The 14295-nt window shown below is 39.8% G+C and overlaps 1 protein-coding gene across 27 annotated transcripts in view; it reads right to left on the reverse strand.

The window, feature by feature from the left end:
- Window positions 1-14295, reverse strand: part of LOC102193494 (protein tyrosine phosphatase receptor type D) — a 398348-nt gene that overhangs the window by 39247 nt on the left and 344806 nt on the right. For 16 of the 27 annotated variants that reach the window (XM_005743018.2, XM_005743009.2, XM_013913327.1 and 13 more), the window contains 9 exons: window positions 11533-11721; window positions 10363-10371; window positions 9598-9615; window positions 7507-7617; window positions 6392-6403; window positions 3255-3524; window positions 1555-2136; window positions 1079-1224; window positions 540-684 (listed from right to left, as the gene is read on the reverse strand). In XM_005743018.2, coding sequence (XP_005743075.1) covers window positions 540-684; window positions 1079-1224; window positions 1555-2136; window positions 3255-3524; window positions 6392-6403; window positions 7507-7617; window positions 9598-9615; window positions 10363-10371; window positions 11533-11721 — 1482 coding nt within the window. The remainder of the gene's footprint in view (window positions 1-539; window positions 685-1078; window positions 1225-1554; window positions 2137-3254; window positions 3525-6391; window positions 6404-7506; window positions 7618-9597; window positions 9616-10362; window positions 10372-11532; window positions 11722-14295) is intronic. The other 11 variants (XM_005743019.2, XM_013913330.1, XM_013913328.1 and 8 more) reach the window with 4 other exon arrangements.

A 14295-nucleotide genomic window follows, 5' to 3' on the forward strand; every position in this document is an offset into this window, starting at 1 on the left:
CCAAAACATTTCTATTCTCCTATTTTTTGGCTGACATGCAATTTCAGGAGACAAGGCTTCCTAAAGGCCAGCTATGCCCTTTCATTTAGGAGAAAAAAAAGGAGACACAGATGTGGGCATTCACACAAATAATTCAAGGCTTTATCATTCATTTACGTCTGTTTTTGCACAACAAGGGTGGAGAGCCCGCAGTTTTTTTTATAACCTCGTCTCCTGACTTTACAGGAAAGCCCCGAGTACACTGCCCATGCAACCTTTTCAAAAGGGGAGGGGGATACAGCATGGTCAGGTAGATTTTGTTACACTGATTTTCCATTTTAAGTGTTTACAGTTTTGCTATTTTCAAATGCATCAAACATTTAAAGGGGGAAAAATCTTATTTGGTTTATCTGTGCTCAGAAGGACCTTTCTGACATTTTTGTCACATCTTCGATTTTTTATTTTTATTTTTTTGCGGCCCACATAAAACTTTGAATGCATTTGAAAATGTGTTCCTTCCCAGATAGTTTCAACCCTGTCAGATAAGGAAGAAGACCTACGTGTCTGTGGAGTTTCTGCAGAGATTTCATTGGTGTAAGCTCCAACTCCGTGTTTACTTCGGGCAGCCAGCCGAAAAGTGTAAGTAGTGAAGGGCTTCAAGTCCTTCAGTAGGTACGTTGTTGTCGGCTCAAAGCTGACTCGTTTCTGGGAGGAAAGGGTGGCATTGTCACTTTGTGTATAAGATTCGTTAAACTACAGCAGAACAGAAGGAAAATCAAACGATAGGTTTTACTAAGACAGCTTTAATTTGAGTTATTGTCTCACTGAAGTCACAGATTTTACCAATAACAGTTATATCCATAGTTAAACCTCTGAAATAAACAATATCTTAGAAGTTTAACAGTGGAACAACTGCATATTCATGCATTTACTTGGTAAGGATAGATCAACTATGCAGACTAATAACATGATAAGTAGGCAAATAATAATATTATTAAACACAATAATCCCAAAAATGGTTGGAACCTTATTAATGTGTTAAGGAGCATTATGGACTCTTAAGTCTTAACAAAATAGCTTAATATTAGAAAGTAATTACCTCCTCTTTGTCATCTCTCTTTCTGTATAAAAGCTCGTATCCTGTCACTTGATTTTCTTGTCCGGTTTGCGTCTGAGCGTTCCACGACAGCAAAATGCTCGTTTCTGATTTGGCTTCTCCTTTGAAGTCGGTTGGTTGGGACGGAACTGAAATTAGAGTGAAGAGATGAATTCATTACTCGTCGTGTCTTGCACTATCCACTCTCATCCGAGTCACGCGTGCACACACACACGCTACTTGGCGGTTGAGTTATTGCGATAGTCTTCACAGGACTTTTTCGTGAGACATAAACAACGAGGCATTTGAATCGCTCCTTCTCACTTAAGATTACTGGCTAAAAATGTTTTTCACACTCAAAATTTTCATTGCGGGGTTAAGAGCAACGATACTTTTTAGCAGCCTTTTTCCGGTTTTGTATTTTCATTCATTGTCTGTTGCCGTTTTTTTTTTTCTTAATGATTTAAAAACAAACCCACCTCCGGTCTTTGCAATGATTTGAAGATCTGGAGAAAGAGGCCCATCACCCACTGAAGTGTAGGCTAAAATTTTGATATAGTAGGTCTTATTTGGGATGAGGCCCTGAATGGTGGCAATATTAGACCCCCGGACGATCTGCTTCTCCCAGTGGTTGGGGTGCTGGCTGGGATCCATGGTGTAGTAGACTCGATAGCCCGTGATCTGTCCGTTGGCCTCCTCTGGCTCATCCCACTGGATGAACGCTGTGGTGGCGCTCATCATGTGACCTCGGACCTGCCTCGGTGCGGTGCTGGGTGCCTGCTCAGCAGTTTTGGCCTCAATGCTCTCGCTGGGTGGCCCTCGGCCGATGTTGTTTACCGCCACCACCCGAAACTCATAGTCGGAGTAGGGGCTGAGGCCCCCGACGCTGTACCTAGTGGTGGCTACGCCATCAATCTCTTTGTACAACTCATCCGAGTACTTGGACTTGTGCTGGATGATGTAGTAGGAAATTGGTTCAGGGTTGCCAGAGTCCCAAGCCAATGTTATGCTTGTGGCTGTGCGCTCTTCCACTACAGGAATACCAGGAGCCTTGGGCAACGCTGTGATGATAATTATAGAATGAATATTAATAAAAATGCAAAACACACAAAAGTCACATATTGGTAGAAGAATTTATTTTACATGCCGTAGAGACTTTATTCTAATTTGTTGATGGTTGACTTTTATTGATAACTTTCATTTACCAGACCGCTGCACATGAAAGTGATGAGCCACAGTGTATGTGGAGTCATAAGAGACTGTGTTCGATTAGGTGGGTGGATAGTCTTAATATTACTTTAGTTTTCCTAGTTTACAGTCGTGTAAAAAAAAAGAAGAAGAAAAAAGCGACATATCATCTAATGAGTGAGATTTAAGGCTTGTACACTCCACGTTCGGCATTTCGGAGCGATGTTGTCGTTAATCTTGGGTTTCCCAGTGTTTATCACTTTAATAATTAAACAGGTAAATTTATTACTTTAATTCCCCACACCGTGGCACATGGCAAAAAGATATCAGGGCAATAGATTGTCTTTATACACCATCTGAAGTATGCTTTTGGGGGAGCTCCTGCCAGAGGGTTATATTGTGACTAATATCTCTGTGTTGTGTCTTGGAAAAACAAAGCTGAATGTCTGTGTGCGTGGCTCTGTCCCCGGTGTGCTCGTAAACATGGCGGCACCAATCGGGGGTATCTTTCTGACACACTGCAGTGTAGATATGATTACGCACAGATAAGTACCATGTCTACACCAAAGTATACTCACTATGTTTCACCCTCTAACATGCCCCCTCCTTTCTTACAAATTGCTCGCAGAAATGGTGCGCTTTTGGCTCTGTAGCTCTCCAGCTGAGAGATAAGCACTTCACTATATTCTCAGCCTGGCATCTAATGCACCGAGGCTGGTGCCAGGGCTTGTCTAAAGCTTTAAGGAATCCTCTACAGATGACTTATCGTGGCAGTGTGAGGTAAATAAGTTCCTTTAAAGCACTGCCAGTAGTCGCTGCTCGGATAGATTACTAACAAATATTAGCTGCAAACTGGAGACATACTGTATTTTGAAGTAAATACACACTCTAAGAACTGAACTATTAATACCTTTGCCTCTAGCATTGGCATTTCTATGAAAATTACAGTCTTTAATTACAGTATTAGAAGAAGAATTAAAGGCACATGTACCTTTCACTGTTATCTGTGCCGCAGCCTCTATCACCCCGAGGGTTGACATGGCTACACATGTGTAATTGGCCGATTGCCGTACGTCCGTAAGCTCCAAGACGTTACGTCCAATGGGCATATCGTCTTCCGGCGTAAGATCCTCAGCTCCCATCATCCACTTGACATATGGCATGGGGGAGCCCACAGCTACACATGTGATATTGACACTGCCGCCAGGCATGATCTCATTGTCTGTAGGTGGAATGGAGAATCGCGGTGGCACCCGTCGCACTAAAAAAAGACAAAAAAATTGCATGAAAACCAGGCAGAATCTGGGGAAACCTTTGCAGAAAAACGGCATTTACCCCAAAAAGAAGAAAAAATTCTTTAATGAGAATATTAACAGACTCTTAAATGTTTAATAGTGTCAAATTCTCTAAGATTTCTCCATTTATGAATGTTCTCATGCGATCCGAGACTTCGATTAAGTGGCGAATGGATTAACAACAACACAAGCACCATGCACAAAAAACTGCATCACCATCAGTACGGATGTACAGAACTGCACAAAGTGCTGGAGAGTCGACAGCACTCCACAGTTGTATGCAAACAAACAACTTTCAGGCTGCAAACTTCCAGCTGATGTGAGATAATGTGCCGCATCACATTCTCACATCACATGGACATGTAGGTCATACACTTAAAGGTTTCACGCGCGACAAACGGGAAAACTGTCTCGTGTTTTTAAGGTCACTACAATGCACTGTTAACAATGCTATAAAGATGGCTAAAAAGGTAACTGACTGTGCTATACACCTCAGATAAATGTGAAATTTATTAAGGGGAGTAGTTATACTGCCGCTCAAAGCATGAATAATTACAGTTAGTGATCCTACAATTCAATCCATGCCTGGGAACGAATCAAAATCATTTATGATGCTAATTCAAACTGTTTTCAGTATGACTACACGCCTCTCAGTACATTTTGACAGAAAGGGCTAAGAAACGTCATTCACTTTGACAGCTGTGAAATGATGTGCCATGTTAGGGATTTATAGGAAAGGATTCAATCCTAAAAGGAGGGTAACACACTTAAAGACGGATGCATCTGCAGGGTTCGAACAATGCATTGGTGCAGCCAACTTATCGGTCAATATCAGCTATTGGCTCTTATATCGGTATCAGCATATATAATGATGTTGCATAATTTGTCCACTAGAGGGAACTCTGCAAACAATCAGCAGATTAAAGACTTATTTTAAAAATAAAAGCTTATTAAATAAAAACTACTAACAAGGAGTGATAAATAACTAGGCATAAGCAAATGTTATAGAAATCTGTCTGAAAGAAAAGTATCGGCCGATATACTGTAGGGTTAAATCATCAAATATCGGCATTCTATCTGCTTGGGATCTGGGAGGGAATATCCCCTCTCTCAATGTAATTTTACTTTTTTTCTTCACTAATACAATGAAACCTCCGAAACTAGTTTTGCAGCACATCAATAATGCACTATAATGTGCTATTCCTGCAAAAATGTGATACATTTCACTCTTACGGCAACTCTTTTTAAAAATATTGTTAGATTAAATTACTCTTAATTGTGCAGGTTTGCTCCAATAAAAGATGAATGTTAATGTGTGACGCCGGTAACACATGAATGGTATCGAGGCCTTCTGGAGGAGAGCAAGAATCAATCATGCATACAAGAACAATGTTGGCTTTAGGAGGCAACCACATGAGGGAGTCTAGGGAAAGGGGGCTGCGGGGGCAAAAGAAGCAGTAACAGGGTCAGAGGGAAGACATTGTGTCACTCGGTGTAAATGGAGAGGTTAGCCTGACACTGTTACACTGCTCTAACTGCGGCTAGCACAAGCTAAGGGAGAACAGAGAGCCACAAAAGAAGATAACATCATCTTAGCACTCAGGTTTATCCAGGGGACGTAGGCACAAAGGAAATGAGGCTGGTGCTACCAGGTGCTGTTGTACAACTTCTAGCAAGGATTTAAATAAAACGTAAAGTCAGTGTTACTGCTCATGGAATTCAAAATAGATTACTCAACAAATTATTTAGCAAACCTTGAAGAAATAAATGAAGGAATAAATCACTTCTAAAGATTATAGGAATATTTGCAGTTACACTCACGCTGAGTCTAAGCTAGTTACTTGTGCTATATTTGACTAGACGTGCTCTTGCAGCTGCCTGCTACTAATTCACAGAGCCCATTCTGTTGAACAGGCGGCAGCTCTCCAGACAGGAAATCTAGGGGAACTGCTTGCATTATTAAATACAACGTTTCTCTCACTCAATATTTAATTAATATCCAATTGGATCACGCTCCCCACAGACATAATATTATCCTGCTCATTTGAATATCATTACATTTGTCAAGTCTTGTGGATAACGCTCTAAATACATCATTCTTTCATGACTTCCTGCGCAGAAACATCCTCATCTGAGGAAGTGGATCATCTCTAACGGCAGGATTGTTTTTAGAGCTTGATGCCTGCCTTTGGTTCCAATTACAACAAAAGGTGGATTTCGGTTAAAGATGCTCTTATCTGTGACAGACTTCTGTTAGAGGGAAGTTTTTGTGTAGACTAAGGCTTAAACTCTTGTATGCCGAGAAACATTTGACATCCACATGAATGGAGGTGGTTTTAGTTCTAAGCACCGATAAATGAAAGACAGCGATCTTCCTAATGCTGTTTGTCATTTAGCCCCGTTCTTTTCTTTCTTGTTTTTAACCACCTTACCCTATTCCCCTGCTGTGCTGTTAGTCATCAGAGAAACCAAGCAGGAACACTGACAGGGTAGGAGCTGGGGGAAAGGGGTGGCTAGTCCAAACATTAACAGGTGACCATGCAAATAGACCGTCGGACAGATGCAAATATCATTCCTAAAACCCCACCTCAAGATGCAAAACATGCACCACCTATTGGACAGTCAAGCAAGGACCAGAGGCATTCTCAATGGGAACATGGACACTGAACGTACAGCAGAGAAAAATAATATTCAAAGGAGCAAAAAAAAAGAAAAAAAAAGGCTAAAGTAATACATCAGTTTTTTTCATTTTAAACGTCTCTAAAATGTAGCTAAAAATAAATAAAAAAAACACTTGTTTCTGTTGTGTTCAAAAAGTAAAAAACACACCAACCTTCTCGCAGCTCTGAGGGATGTGGGGAATTTGATGCAGAACAAAATGAAATAAGGAAAGGAGAAAAACAAGGGAAACACAGAGAGTAAAAAGGCCATGTTTTAGGTGTTCAGATGCTACTTGAACAATTAGAAGGACCTTCTGTTTGGAGGGCACAGGAAGCTGCTTGCACCCAAGAGCACCAATGTTACCAAGCAAAGTCTTAACCTGTCTAATTTCAATCCTCCTAAATAAGAAGAAAAAAACATATCGTCTGCTCAAGTCATGTGGTTAGCTTCAAATATAGTAAATATTAATGTATGTTGAATATAAAAAAATACTTTGAAACTATAATTAATGAATGCTACCCATAGGACTAAAGAGCACTGTATATATATACATAAATATATATATATATAGGTCCTAACATGGAAAGTTTCTAGATTACTGGAGCAAAAACAGTGGGTTTTGTATATAAAAGGAAAAAAGCTTTGCATACTAAGTGCAATAAGAAGTAAGTAAGAAGACCAATGAGCTTTATATTTCAGAGGCTGTGCAGCTGTGACTGTTTTCTTTTGTCAGCTAATTTCATCTTTATTGCAGGATAACAAAATCCACAACTGTTACATAATGAAATATTATATTCCAGTTTAAACTCTCGAATTTGGTGGTTTAACATATTCATCGTCAGCAGCAAAGGTAATGGGATTAAAGGTGTCCTTCCATTGTTGACCAGTGGGTAGAAAAAGGAGCTGTTTACTGCTGGGAAAAAAAAAGTCAGGGCTGATGGAGGGGGGGGAGGACATCCGCCTCCAACAGTTAGGTTTCAAAAGCAATTAGTAGATAAAAACAGCAAGCAGTGTTAGATTCAGGATAATCGAGAGAAAAGGGCCAGAAACATGTAAAAGAGCACTTTAGGTTCAAATCAGTGCAGGTAAGTCAAGTGCAAAAACAAAAAGACCAAACCAATACCAAAACCTAAACTTAACAAATCAAGCATACTTACAATAGAGTCACACGATGTGGCCCCTGCAGACTTTATTGGCTAATTTAAAAATTCCTCTTGAATCGTAAAGAGAAAGTTAATGTAATGTTTGACAGAAGCATGCTGGTGGTGCTTAACGCGCGCTTCCTACCTCTGACATATAGGTTTGCTGGGGCAGAGTAGCGGGTTCCATCGTTGTTGGTCGCCACGCATTCATACTTCCCCTGGTCAGACTCTTCGCTCTGCTCTATCTGGAGGGCTCCTGGTTGGGAATAGCAAATGGGGTAGCAAAGTATATTTGGTTAAAGCTATGTCGTCAGCATCAAGTTCACAAGCAAAAAAGAACCAAACGAAAAAAACAACAAACAAAAAAGCAACGGGCTCGTTTGACCTCATGGAGGTCAACGTCAGCACCCTTCATTTCTAGATTTCTTTGTCCTTCTAAGCATCAGTAGATCAGTGAAATGAACCTTATAATTGATCGATATCCAATTAAATGTATGAATAAAATGTTTATAAACTATATAAATTATATTCGATCATTTATTGTCACAGCCTGATCCACTGGCTGAGGGGAAATCGAGACTGTGCAATCGCACTGTAAGTGAGGCAAAACACTGCGATGCAAATAGTTTCCTTCAAGAAACCTAAAGTAGCAACACGAGAAAAGAAAGGAAAAAAAAACACATCGTCAACCAAATCCAAAGGGAAAAAAAAAGAAAAATAACACCAAACTCAGTCGCTAATATATTTACCCTCCTAATCATCTCTTAAAAAAAAAAAGAAGAGAAGCTTTTTTACCTATAGGCTCTAACAAGACACTCATCCTAACGCCAATGGAAAAAAAATGTCACTTTGAAAAATAGGGGCAAGCCCGTCAATGTACAACATATCACTGGACTGGTCAATATGGGGATGAGTGATACTACTTCAGGGAAACATGGATCAAACAAAAGAGGTTTACAGTATAAGAAAGCAGCATAACAAGGGAAGACAATTGAACAAAAGAATTTTAGGTATGAACTTTAGCATATTCAATCACAAATCAGGTGTATTATTCTGCCTGCAGAATAATTTGGGACTTCATTTAAGTGAAGTGACTTTTCAAAAAAAATGCAGCTCGTACCAAAAAATTGAAAAATGCTGCTGAGACATCTGGAAAAAATGTAATTGAACGTATTATGCAAGGCAAAAGCACCATATAACCCTCTGTAACAAAAGTTTTGACATGCAAATCTTAGTGAAGAAATGTATGTCGACACAACTTACAACCTTCTGACAACCCTTAGCTGAAAAATAAAATGCAATTGTATTAGAAGACAAAATTCAAAATACCGGCCTGAGCCGACAAGAAGGTAACCAGCCACTGCTTTAGCTTGTGAAAGCTACAAAAGACACCCATAAAAATCCACCAATGGGATCAGCAGTGTGGTGTCACATGACCCAGGGAAAAATGGCTTTATGCATCAACAACTCTCCGGCTCCATGTCACACGGCAAAAATGAGCCAATCGGGTCCTCGCCAGACTCTACTTGTTTGCCTTCCCAAACCCTGAAGAAAAAAAGTCAAAAAGTAAAATAGTCTCCAAACCCAAGAAAAGTAAGAAAAATAGGTGAAAGAGAAAAAAAGCACCGTAGAAACTTTATCAAAAAAGTGGTTGTTTGGGCTTTTTTGTAGAGGTACAGGAGAGGAAAGCAAATAGAAGAAATGGAAAAAAAATAGTTTGCAAAGATAGAAAGAATTCTTTGGGAGAAAAAAGCAGAGGAGAGGCAATGTTGTCGTCAGCATGCCTGCGTGATTCCACAGCATCTGTGCATATTTTTAGTGCTGAACAAGAACAGCTAAGGGGGAAAAATGCTTGGTTGTTTTAGTTGGACAAAAAGAGGGACACATGATTCGCTATGGCCAAAAAGAAAACAAAAATGAAACGTAAAAAAATAGAGTTCAAAAAAATAATTGTCATTGGATATGCTTATTCGAGCCAGGGCAAGCATATCGCAACTGAGCTAAACGGGCTCTTAAAACGAGAACACAAAGAGTAAATAAAGCGTAGACAGAAAAATGAAATACGAACGTAGTCAACGAAACAGGACAAATAAGAAGGAAGGTCCATATGAACGAAATGGGATTCGGTCTTGGTAAACAGGACAGAAATGGAGGTGATTCAAGTGAATGGATGGATTGACAGCAAGAATGAATTTGTATTATTTTCATTCTGTGAACGTCAGTTCAGCACTCTTACCTCTTATTGGTGTACCACCTGGGTGGATAATATGAATGCAAATAAGATTAGAAAGAAGAAGCATTAGTACGTGTAGATAGAGGCTGGGGGCTTTGGAAGAAGAATCAAATTAGATTTAACAGGGTACGTAAATAAAGGTACTACAGGAAAAGAGAAAGGAGAAAGAAAGAGAATAAGAACTTTTTTTTCTGTACTCTACTGGCAAAGAAAGACAGGATTCATCATAGAAAAATCACTGGTCAGAGAGACACATTGGTGTACCACGGGGAGGTGCCATTTTGGAAGTGGCAATGGCTTCTGAAGACCATCTACTGAAGGGAAAGACTTTCAGGACTTTGTGGTGTGTAAGATTGAGAGCAGAGATACTTAAAGAAAAAAAAGTGTGATCCCTTTGCTTGACCTGAGCTAAGAAGAGCTGGTCACCTCTCTAAAGGTTCTTTAAATATCCATGCCTAAGATGTGCTGGTGTTAAAAGATTAAGTGAGTAAGCGGTGGGTCAGTAAGTGAGTTACAAACATGTGAGGACAGATCATTATCCAGGTCAGTATATGACAATGCTAAGCTAAACTTTGGATAACCGCCAGATTGGGTGACGCTACAGCTGGTAGTGACAGGACACCGTGGGGTGAGGGGAGAGTGTATGTGCCTCTAGTAGTAGCCCTGAGACTAAACTATCTGTTAGTAAAATGCATGCCATGCATTTTAATAGTTGTTGGAACATGAAAATTAGTGGAGGTGATGTGCGCTTTAGAGCTAAGCACTTACCAAAGGATTCTGTAGATTTAAAAATATAGAGAGAAGAAAGACAGCATAAGAATATGATTATATTTTTTAGGTAAGTTTAGTTAACAAGGTTTTGTTAATGCTTTATAAACTCTGAGTTGCACGTTAGCAAAAAGGATTAATGCTACACAGTTCTGTTGAAAACAAGTAGGCAAAGAGGTAAGGTTAACACGATGATTTAACAAAGAACAGCTGTGAAATCTGTGAAGACAGGGGGTCAAACACACAAGACTTAAAATTTAAGTAGTTAGGTTAATGCGCTGATATTAGCTGCTAAATAAAGTTGCAGGCTATATGTATGTATAAGTTCTATATTGCGATATTAAAATCAAACTTGAATAAATATATAGATATATAATGAGTATATTGGGGTGTGTCACAGGCAAAAAAAACAAAGCTGGCATCTAAACATTAACGCAAGGACTGCTAAAGTCAATGAAGGGTGAGGGGAGAGGGAAAAGCTTTACGAAGTTTTACGCACTACTGTGGCTGAATAGTCTCCAAAATTAAATGTATTTCTTAAACGTAAAAGGCCTTAAAAACAGCAAATATCTACCCCAAATTAGTTTAAGATACCTTTTGGAAAGTAAAATTTAGACAAAAGTACATTCATTTGATTTTTTGGGGGGAGGGAGCGTGTTTTCCTGTTTTAAAAGTATGCGCACTCCGTTGCAGATTCTGAATGAAGCCGAATGTTGAATATTAATTGTTAAAAGAAAAGACATAAGAACATGAAGAAAATGGTTCTAAAAAATTCTGCACCAATGCAGTGGAAAGGAAATCAACAGAAAACAGCAAAAGAATTCATTGTAAAAAAGTCACAGCAGTGAGCAATGAGGGCAGAAGTTGGGGCAGAAGCCAGCAAACACAGAGGGAGGGGGAACAATCCCAACAGCCCATGACAACACTGGAAGACAAAGGGAGACACACAAACGGACACAACACACCAGGGTGTACAGAAAGTAGAGGACAGGAAATAGTAGAAACAATGCCATTACCTACAAAATTAAAAGCCAAATGAGAAGTTAAATTATGGGAGGAAGAAGTGGATGAAAGAACAGAGGATACAATAGGGGGAGCAGATCAGATAGAAGAAAACAAGAAAGAAGACTTCCCTGTCCGGTAATTAGATTTTCAGCAGAGGAAACCTACCTGATCTGAGCTGTTTAATGCGCCCATTGTTGTTGCTGGTGTTGACAGGGAGGAAGTCTTTGAACCAAGAGATATCTGGGTCTGGGTTGCCGCTGGCAGCACAGAGCATGGTGGCAGTGCGTGTTCGCTCCACAACTTTCAACTGTGGGCCCATGTCTATGGTGGGGAAACCAGGGGGCAGCTGGTCCTCTGCAAATAGGTTATACAGACATTGTGGCATATATCAGAACTGAGCATAGCATCAAACCTTGTGCTAGGGAGGGGGAAGAGATAATTGGAAAATAAAAGAAGAAAAAAATCTTTAGCATTTAAAGAAATAGCTTGTATATATAGCAGCATTTTTGAATGACAAATACGATACAATAAGCTAAAGCTAGCAGCTAGTTAGCTTAGCGTAAAAGTTAAAAGGCAGCTACTGTAAATAAACCTTGGTTTAAGGAAATAAATGAAGAAAAAGGAAAGAATTTTATAATAGGCAGCTTGGGGTAAATTAAAAATAGGAATCAATTATATGTTTTGAGTCTTTATGCTAAGCTAATTTAAGCTAGGTTAAATGACTCCTGAGAGTAATAGATATGAGAGCGATAATAATGTAATTCATCCACAGCATATAAATGCCACTCTTTCTTTTCCTGGGGGAAAGGATGGGGCTTCGGTGGCTACACGTGCAGCAGAGCTTCGATGTCCTTTGGTGATGGCAGGTGGATTTGCCGTGTTGTAAAAGCTGTCTTGTTCCCGCGCACGTCTCAACTTTCTGATTGAACAAGGGCGAGCAACATCTTGCTGCCGTTTGAGAAGTGAAAGAAAATAACTCACGCTGCACTTTTGCCCCAACCATGTTCTTTGAGCAAAACAAAGAAAATCAAAGCCCAGAGCAGTTTTGTCTGAAGCTCACAGCTCTCAACAGGAAGTATTTTCACTTTGAAGCAAGTGATGATCTCTGAGAGGCTGCAGACTCAAACACTGTCTACACCACAAGATCCCCCATATGCAAAATATCTGCCACTCTTCAACATTGGCTAAGTCTTAACCTGCAAAACAAGAACTGCTTGCTGCCAATGAGGTTTATGTACATCTTTAAGCTTTGCTTTCCCTGCTGCGATATCGCTAACTAGTGTCTTCTGTTGCTTTCGTAAACGGCACCTTTTTGGAAACTATTTCTTCATTAAATTTTCATGAGGCGACATCAGACTAGAAACAGCTTTGAGATGCCATAGTCTGCAGCACAGCCAAACGACAATTATGGCTGCCTTCCAACAATGCTTTTGGGTATCTGGCATGAGAAGCCACCGCCATGGATAAATCTTCTCAGAAACACACAGTATTGCAAATGAGTGATTTCAGACTGTGCTGCAAAAGTTTTCCAATGCAACTCTGTGTCCCCGACTGAACTGATGTGTAAGGTAAAGATTGCTGCATCTTTGAAAACGGACAACTATAGGCTTTTTAAAGGGTTTTGATCATTTCCAAGCCTATGGAGTGCACTCACTCCTTTTAAAAGAAGTTGTTTTCTTTGCCAATATGTGCTTTTAGATATACAGGACATCTTATCAGGGCACAGACATGGGTGGCATCTGGTTTCTGGAACTGGAACAATGACTCCAAACGGTTTGGGTTCTCTGGGTGGAGGTGGGGGGTTAATTGGGCTTTTCTGGCATATCCCATCGAAGCTTGTGTGGATTGGGATCTGGGGCGTTTGGAGGCTGGGTCAAAACCTTGAGCACCTTGTTCTGCTGTCAGGAGGCCTCTGCCATCAGGGAGTGATGCTGAAATTGGTATATAGTTAAGCTGTGTGTCATACCATGCAGCTAAATGCCAGGAAACGAGGATTCCCAGCAGAAAGCTACATCGTAGGGTTATTCACTTAACCTGTCAGTAGTTTTAATTTTGTGGCTGCCGAGAGCATACGTTATCTTTATCATTTCCAGCTTCCATTAAGGTAATGAAAGATGCTCTGGCTTTACTCTTGTTAAACTTTTGCAGTTATCTGGCATTGTGTCTGCTTGTTGTTGGCACAGTACAGATGCTCGTAAAAACAGCAAGCACTTAATCAAATCGCCTCCGTCACACAGTGGCTTTATTTAATTAACATTGTAAATACTAGAAAAGTATACAAGAAAAAGAACAGGGCTGATTTTTGGATAAAGTACTTAGAAATTATTCAAATATTATTCTTTTTCCCTTGGGAACTTGTTTTTGCCATGATTCATAACCCACAGAGGGTGGCTAAATGATTGATGTTCAGTCTATTGTTTTTTAATGTTCATTTAATAGTCTTCAAGAACTATTAACATTTTCCTTCAGCATATATCACCTTAGAAAAAACAGGTCTACAAATTAAACACTGACTCAGTCTGAAGTGTTTAGAAGCTGTAAACATGTTTGCTTTCTTTTTTTGTACCTGTTCATTTGAAGGACCAAAGTGTTTTGGGGTTTTGTTTTGTCATTCCCATAAATATAAACTGGTAATTCAGCGTGAGTTCGGTAAAACATCAAAATAAAAATGTAAAGAATGGTCACATATGTTTAATATATTGATTTTGCAAAAAAGGTGCAGCACTTGAAGTCTATGCCACATTTGGTCCCAATCACTTAGCTCCAATAAAAGCTCTAGGTTAACAACTATTAAGGAATGAACGAGCAGTTTAATGTGAGAGAGTGCACTGCTCATTCAAATGAAGAAAGACATGGAGGGAGGGGAAATGAATTAATTGTACATGGTAGCTCCTGTCCAGGCTCCCTCCAGCCTGTTCAAGGTCGAAC

The sequence above is a fragment of the Pundamilia nyererei genome, unplaced genomic scaffold (genome assembly GCF_000239375.1).
Source record: "Pundamilia nyererei isolate P.nyererei 1_Seehausen unplaced genomic scaffold, PunNye1.0 scaffold00126, whole genome shotgun sequence".
Classification (NCBI taxonomy): domain Eukaryota; kingdom Metazoa; phylum Chordata; class Actinopteri; order Cichliformes; family Cichlidae; genus Pundamilia; species Pundamilia nyererei.